Source organism: Taurulus bubalis (genome assembly GCF_910589615.1).
Source record: "Taurulus bubalis genome assembly, chromosome: 10".
NCBI lineage: Eukaryota > Metazoa > Chordata > Actinopteri > Perciformes > Cottidae > Taurulus > Taurulus bubalis.
Genome location: NC_136598.1, coordinates 7623215 through 7631830, shown reverse-complemented (window position 1 = coordinate 7631830; position 8616 = coordinate 7623215). Strand labels below are relative to the sequence as shown.

The window sequence follows — 8616 nt, the reverse complement described above, 5'->3', positions numbered from 1 at the left end:
TGTCAGCGATTGGCTGGCGAGGAGGACCTTTCAAAGCTGAGAATTTCATCTCATGATAGGTTCAGTGCAGCAAGCTGCAGCAAGGGGCTGCAGTCTGAAGGTGGGCGATCCAGCAGCTTGCCACTTCAATCAGTGTGATTTTCCAGTTTCCTGCGATAAACTCGACATTTAGGTGCAAAAATACGACTTGCGTGTAAACCTAAAAGCATAGAGAAGCAGATTCTCCTTGCATTGTTCGTCATGAGATGCAGGATTTCATTTTAATCCAGCGCTCCTCTGCTGTGATCATTAAACCTGCTGTATTTTTCATTCTTTGATCAATGCGCTGATTTAGTTAATGATTGGCAAGGTGGTCTTAAAGGAACCTCAATTAAGACATACTGTCGTTGTTAAGTGAGCTGCAGTGTCTCTGCACTGCAGCTCACTTAACACTGTATACACATACCCATCCAGATATGGACGCACGCACGCACACACACACACACACACGCACGCACACACACACACACCTGTTGTGTGAGGCACAAGGGGTTACATGAGGTCTTATTGACTTCCTGTATCATTGTTTAGGTTGCAAAACGCAACAGAAATGTAGGAAATCTGTGAAATAAAGAATGAAAAGAAATGAGCTGTGGTGTTTGTGGTATGATTGTAAATGGCGACGTTACAGAGAGAATTGAAAATATAGAATAGTACCGATAAACAAATAACTTTAATGGGAAACAGATGGCAACCAATAATTCCTCAGAGCATACAGTTTGTATTCCTATTCCCAACCTGCTCATATCCAGCACATCTGCTCTCCTTTAATCTAATTCACGATCTTCTGCTTTTCACCTCACTTCTTGCATTTGGATGTTTTCATGTCACAGCAGAAACAAGGATCAAAAGCCAACATAATGAAAACTTAAAAATAAAAACAGAAATTACTGAAAAACAACAACTAATTGTTTAAAAAGCAACACAATGCATGCATTGTTGGCAATGAGTGAAATTCTCCTGACATGTTTCTTCTTCTCAAATATTAAAACAAAAATAACGAGAGAAAAATTCAGTTTTCACTCTTCTTTTTTAAACTCACAAAACATAAAACTTGAAATAACGGATTCGACTCTATTCTAATATGCATAAGCTGTGTGAGCAGTTCTGCAGATTGGCATCAGGATTTCATACTATTTGTCTGGCGAGCCTTCAAGACCAGTGACTATGTTAAAAATAAATCAAAGCAGCTGTGACATGCAGTATGAGCTCATGGAGGCTGACTCATGAGGGTGACATAATTAGTATACGTGAACGAGGTTGTGTGACTGACCTTAAGGCTTTTTGGTTTCTCTCTTAAGCCATCATATCTGTGATAAGTCCCCAAAAACTGCCATCTATTAGGAAAAATAAAGACCGGAAAACTGCCATCTGTATGAATATATTAATGTAGTAATCTATAGCAGCATTATGAAGATAAATCCATCCAGCAGCTTTCTGCGCCCTTGAGCAGCTCCCAGTATCTAAAGTTTGTTCTGAAGACGTTATTTATCACATTTACTAATCTATAAAACCAATTCTACTGATTTGCCTATGCTTTCCCAGTGATTCCATTTGTGCATTGGTGTTGAATATTCATATCTATGTGCTGTACAAAGAGCAGTACTATCCAACACATGTCAACGTGAGGAAAATATTACATCTTGCACACATGCATGCAGGAACTTAAAATACTGGACGTTAAACTTTTTTTTTGTAAAGGTTAACATGCAAATGGAGCATATTAAATAATGATACAGGCACAAAAAAAGCACATACTGTACTCAGGCCACAAAACAACGTGTTAAAATATAGAATTAAAAACAACATTTTCTTGTGGTTGACGATACATCAATACACTAGACCACCACGGAAATGGTGCATGTATAATTTAGTCATATTCTTTTTTATTATCATAGCTATTATTTCGGTTCTTGTGCAACTGCTACATAATGACTCACATTCAAGATATTGTGTCACTCAGGAACAGCTAAAAGGTATAAAAACAAACCAGAAAATGTATACTGTCAGAAATGAAATATGGTCCATGTTTGTGAATTCATAACAGAAACATTGAGCCTGAAAACTTCACCATTATTAAAACTGGGTAGCATGACAGAAAAAAAAATACTTCAATACTGTTCAATGAACAAAATATATCATAATCATACTTCAACGTGACAAACACCAGCTGGTAAGACTAAGTGATCACTGGTGAGTTGTTATCTTCCTTTTTTTTCTTTCAGTAACAAATTGAATACACATATTGCATGTCACTATAGCAATGCCCATTACAGGTCAATTTTTACGATCACCATTTTGGTATAGCAAATCAAAAAACCATAACAAAACAAAATAAATTAGAGATTAGTCAAAGCTTGTTTTTCTCAATCATATGAATACTTAACACCCACAGTATAAGTTAATAAAGTCAAGCTACTGTATATAAATACATCACCAGCATGCACAATATTGAATAATCGATATTATTGTTGTCATCATCTTACACTGAAGAAACAGTATAGTAGGCAAGTGCATTTAATAAAACAAACACAGAAGTAAACCACAAACTCTGAAGCTGCTTTTATTTATTTAATTGTTTTTTTTGTAGTTTTTTTGTTTTATATTGTTAAGTCTCTGCCTTTCGTAATCTTCACCTCCAAAAGAATCAATGGTTCAAGTGACATAACAGACCAATCTGAACTTTAAGGAGGGGAATCAATTTTGACTATCAAATCCTCAATTTCACTCTTGTCTAATTTATCCTTCCAAATGTTGGGGGAATTAATCCAATAAAAACGTTCTCTTTTCTCGTTGTTTGTGTGAGTTTAACGTCAGGCGAAGGGCTTTCAAGGCCCTTTCTCATATACAGACTTACTACTGGAACCAATGCAAACTAGTTTTGTGAGGCATTCCCATTCAAGCGTTTTCTCTCTCAAGTGACTCAAATGCATCTCTATCACGCAAAAACCTAACTAAGCAGCTTATCTTGACAGAACAAGATCAGTTCCTATGCCAGTGTGAGGCCGCCATTTCAATCCAACAACAACCACTTCAGGCCGATTGACTGGCTATCAGTGGTTTTGGCAAATGTCAAAGAGAAAATCAAGAAGGCGGAGGCCCCTTTCAACTGTATATATATTTCTATATATATTTAAACTAAGATTTAACCTCCCCTCTCACCTCTCTTTTGATTCTTTTCTTTTAACACATGGAAAAATAAAGAACTGCCGCTGCGATAGTATCGTCGGCAAAAGTGGCTGCCAAAGTCCACCTGCCCTTCATAAATATATTTTTTCAAAGTGTGGCTTCTCTTTAATTGTTGCCCTCCCCTCCCTCGTCATCCTGCTGGTCACTTGTCCACAGTGTCAAGTTGTCTCGGAGCAGCTGCATGATGAGAGTGGAGTCTTTGTAGGAGTCCTCGTTGAGGGTGTCGAGCTCGGCGATGGCGTCGTCGAAGGCGGTCTTGGCCAGATGACAGGCCTGTTCCGGGGCGTTCTGGATCTCGTAGTAAAACACAGAGTAGTTGAGAGCTAAGCCCAGGCGGATGGGGTGGGTGGGCTGCATGTGCTCCTTGCTGATCTCGTGGGCCTCGTTGTAGGCCTTCTCCGAGGACTCCACCACAGTGGCCTTCTTCTCGCCCGTGCCCACCTCGGCCAGGTACCGGTAGTAGTCACCCTTCATCTTCAGGTAGAACACCTTGCTCTCGTGCTGCGTCTCGTTGCAGTTCTTGATCAGGAAGTTGTCCAGAAGGTTGAGCACATCCTGGCACACGGCCTCCAGCTCCTTCTCAATCTTCTCCCTGTAGGCCCTCACCATCTCAATCTTCTTCTCATTGCCATCGGCCGAGGTCTTCTGCTCAATGCTGGAGATCACCCTCCAGGAGGAGCGGCGGGCCCCGACCACGTTCTTGTAAGCCACAGACAAGAGGTTCCTCTCCTCGTTGGACAGGGCCTCGTTCAGCTCTGTTACCTGGAAGAGGGAGACAACGGAGCATTTAATCACCAGAGCAGAAGTCTTGATTACCTGCACCAGACTGCACATACAAAGAAAGAGAATCAAGCGTTACTTATAGAGCCGGCCATCATTTTATGGTTCAAACTTATCCAAAGTGAGGATTGTCTGCTTTTCTTCTTTAAATATGTTTGTAAATCTGATATCCTTTGCTTGGGGAATATTGGTCGGAAGAAAGAAGCCATTTTAAAATGTCACATTGGGGGGGTGCCTCTTTGGTTTGTGGATTAACGTGCCAACCACTGCAATCTATGTTGATTGAGCCTGGCATGGGACCTTTGTTAAGTCTTGTAGCTTTAACTCTTTCAAAATATAATATGTTTTTCTTAAATTAGAGTTTTACAAACCAATTGATGAATCAGCTGATCAAGACTATGATCGACAGAATGTTAGTTGCAGTCCTAATTATTTAAAGGCACGCTTTTTAGGTGAAAGACTCGGGACTGACAGTACAGTTCACAGCACAGAGGGTAATCAATATTTCACTTGTCATGTGTCCTTCCCAGTCTCCATGACAATTCATTCATTTAGTGCACCAGTAGCTCCAGCTGCCACGTGGACAGCTACACTAGCTCACAATATTCAAGATAGTCGATGGCAGTGGGGGGGTTGGGAAAGGAAAGGAGGGCTGGAGAGGGCCAAAATGTTCCCACGAGCACTCCGGGGCAGCTGCACTGTAAGTGAAAACCATCACTGCACTGGCAGTTCACGTGTCCCAGTGACCTTCTCTCTGGCTCAGCCTGACCTTTTTCAAACAGCACCCTGTGACACCCCTCACTGAAACTGTTCATTTCTGATTTTGACGGATCAGTTTGTTAGTTGGGTCGTTGTCAAAAGAGACTATGTTGCTATAAAAAGGCCACCTTACTCAGGGTTATTTGATTGGAACAGCAACCTTGCGTTGGCTTCTCTTAGATCAATAATTGCATAGCGACTGAAATAGAAAGAATTAGGCTTCACAAAAGCTGCTCCTAGATGTGCTAACATTTAAAAAAAAACATTTTTAACATTTTCTGCACAGGCAGAGGTGCACAAAGACAGAGCAGGATCACAGACGTCACACACTCTAAGCTATAGAGCAGGAGAGGCCTACTGTAAACCTACTGTACGCATGCAAACGAAAAACAAGTCACATTTACTGTCAAATTATTTATATTAATCAATTAATTCAATAGTTGTTTTTTAAAACGAAAAACAAATATAACATCACTCTTATTACAATACACTGATTGGGAAGCTAACTGCTGTGTCATTTGGATTATAGCTATATAATTATATATTTTAAAAAATTGCTGAGAATGCATCAGAATGACACACATGTCATATATGTGTCATTTCAAGGGCTCCATAATCCATAACAAATACCAAGATCCTTATTTCGAGCTAAAAAGCCCAAGATGCGTTGTTGAGCTGACACAGTTAGTCGATTGATTAATTAATTAATCACTTGGTTGACAGAAAATTAATCAACAATCTGCAACTAATGTGATCATTCATTTTGATAATTTGTCAGTTTCACAAATGTGAATATTTTTTAAGCTGAACTTTTTATTCTTTTCTTAGTCGTCGATGATATTAGATTAAATATGTATGGTTTTAAAAGGTTGGTCAGACAAATCAATACACAAAAAAATGTCACTTGGGATGGGCATTTCTTGCTATTTCCTGACATTTTTAAACCCAAACGATAAATCAATTGTGTGAGAATAAAATCGTAAGGTGCAGCCCTAGAATATCTATAGAATTATCTCCGGAAAGCTGCACAAAAGGCTGTTAGGAATATTATCCATGTTGTTTTGTCATTTTTGACTGTAATGGCAAGGGATTCCCTTTGATTAGAGAGTGAGTACACACCGCTGCAAAAAGGCCTAGTTTAGACCGCACTGACATAGCAGATTGTTTAAAGGGAAAGGCATCCCTCCCTACACACACACACTCCATCCCACCTCCTGCAACCAGAAACCCCCGATGACATAAAATCCACAGGGGCTCACTCCATCCCTCCTGAGGAACATCAGACGAAATGTTCCTCCTTTAAAGCACGTATGACGATTTGGATCTGTATGTGAGCTCATGCAGGCTCCCGGCTAAGACTCCCAGCATAAGCTGGTGTGACACAGCAGTTTTTTTTTAACTCTTGGGAATTTCAGTTTCCAGAATGTCTTTAAGGGGACAGAGTTTTGAAAAGCTGTGTCCTCAACATCGGCAATTAAGATCTGAGAACGATTCTGTGAGGCAGGTCCTTCTCTTCGCACCAAATAGTACACTTCTTTAGGGTCATTAACCCAAAATGACTTCAAATTGTTGGTATCAAGATGAATCTGACACAGAAAGAGCACATGCACATGTATGAAGAAAAAAGTGAGGAAAAAAAATGCCCACAATCCTAATCATATTGACTCACTGCAATATGACAAAGAATATTCTAGAGAGATTCTGCTGCCTCCTACGTTTGTGGAGAGGAAAGAGCAGTTTATGGGTTCTTTTTGGAACATTTTTATAATGCAATCATGCTCAAAAAAATCTCTCTACTGGATTATAACATGAATATTTAGCATATTTTGATCATGCATATCATTTTGATTAATGTGACAAAGAGAGGAGGAAGAAGAAGAGGAGGATGAAGAGAGGGAGGAGGAGAAGAAGGAGGAGGAGGAGGAGGAGGAGGAGGCAGCAGCAGTTGATAGGCTTTTTCCGAGCAACCTCACATGGCTCCCAGCTGCAGAAGCTTTTATAAATTAGGCATTATGAAGGGATGGGAGGTGGGGTGGTAAAAAGGGGGAAAGGCAGCTAATGCAATAAAGCAGAGCCATTATATGATTCGAGCCTCTTATTAACTGAGAGATCAAGCTCAGGCCTGTGTGCATTTCATTGTAATATCCCTTCAGTGAACGGCACGGCCAGCAGAAAGGCACCGCCCAAGGAGCCGATGATTTGGACTCGACTCATGGAAGAAACGGCGCTGAGCTGTCGATGAATGGACGGCAAGGCAATAAAGATTTTTCTCTGAATTGTAGCACATAAATATCAAGCCATCAGTGCAACCCCCAGATTTACAGCCAACACAGTCGAGATTGCGGGACGCGCCTTTACGCAAAGAGAGCAAACACATTTCAAAAGTCAAAATTATTATCTTTTTTTTTTATGAACTTACCGATTTCATAGCAGCTGCCATATCATCATATCGCTCAGCCTGTTCAGCCAGCCTGGCTTTCTGCACCAGCTGCTCGCGATCAACCATTTTTCAAATGATATTTAGTTGCTTAGTCGACCTGCTCTACTTGAGTTTTTGGGGATGAATTGATTGATATTTTAAATCGCAATGCAGTGAAATCCTACGCGGACCTAATGCTGCAGCTGTTCTCTGCTGTCTGTCTGTGCTCGGTGCAGACGGGACACCCTCTCCTCTCCTCTCCCTCCCTCACCCCTCCTCACACGCTCTCCCCTGACTGCGTCATCACTCAGAAAGGTGGGTGTCTGTGCCAATGATGTAACACTCCATACTTGGGAACCAGCGGCGTATATGGATGGACGGGAGCAGCTGGGCCTAAGGCCTTGTGGGAAATGAAGTCCTCTGTCTGCATGCTGGAGCTAAAGGCCTGTAGCTGACTGAATATGGTGGGGTTAGGGTGTGACTCAGCATCTCACTGAGGAGGCTTCAGGGCAGGGTCTGAAAAACACATTTTGTTAGCCACTGGGCGAGCAGATGAGCAAGTCCTATAAAGAGGTGGCTCACATGGTTTTACAATCAAAAGCCCACATACTCAATAGGCAGACTGGTTTGAATCTGGAACAAATACAACTTAATCTGGACAAGAAGACAAATAAAAATGAACCAGCATCATATCTAGTAACTCAATACTAATTGTAAAATCGGCATATTAAACTGTGAATATCAGTAAAAACAAAACAGAAAAACAAGTAAATAATTCACATTAACTAGCACCTTTTGTCCTTTTGTGCGCACGTTTAAGGACTTTACACAACAGTAGCTTTTTTGCTACGTGTTCTTCTTTATTACTGGAGCTCGTATGGTCTAACAGAACAGGTTACACTCATCAACATCGCAGAAAGAAGGATTTTGTAATGTTACGATACCGGTCATGTTCCCTGCCCAGAGACTTATAATTGCTGCTGTTCACATTCCGCCTAAAGGTAAAATATGCACTACTGTTTTTTGTTTTGTTCTTCATGTTTGTCTTGCCTTACATTCACGGAGTATAGGCTACAGCTGCATTTCATTGTGCAATAAATTATCCTTGAACCTTGAAGTCTTTTTCAAAAAGTACATACTATGTAAATTTTTTTTTACATATTGCATATCACTGAACGTTCTGAAGAATGGACTTTCAACTATCTGGTTTAAGTCCTGAACAAGTCAGTATATTGTCTTCTCATTCGGGTCTGTGGCCGCTGGACAGTAAGAGAACATTGTTCAAAGAGATTTAATAAAAATCAACCTGAAATAGGAAAAGTGTGTCCTTCCCCATCACCAGTGGAAATCACACCCTTGGCAAAACACTACACCGGGAGTTACACACCAAGTTTCTTATGGTGGGTTCTTGTAACACGACCGCAGGCATG

General features: G+C 40.7%; 1 protein-coding gene across 1 annotated transcript; it reads right to left on the bottom strand.

Moving 5' to 3' along the window:
- Positions 1-3333: 3333 nt before the first annotated feature.
- On the bottom strand, positions 3334-7273 carry ywhag2 (3-monooxygenase/tryptophan 5-monooxygenase activation protein, gamma polypeptide 2; the record flags this gene model as incomplete). The annotated part of the gene is made up of 2 exons (XM_079225306.1): positions 3334-3990; positions 7187-7273. 2 exons carry the CDS (start codon positions 7271-7273, stop codon positions 3334-3336), a joined length of 744 nt encoding a protein of 247 aa, XP_079081432.1.
- Positions 7274-8616: the final 1343 nt, after the last annotated feature.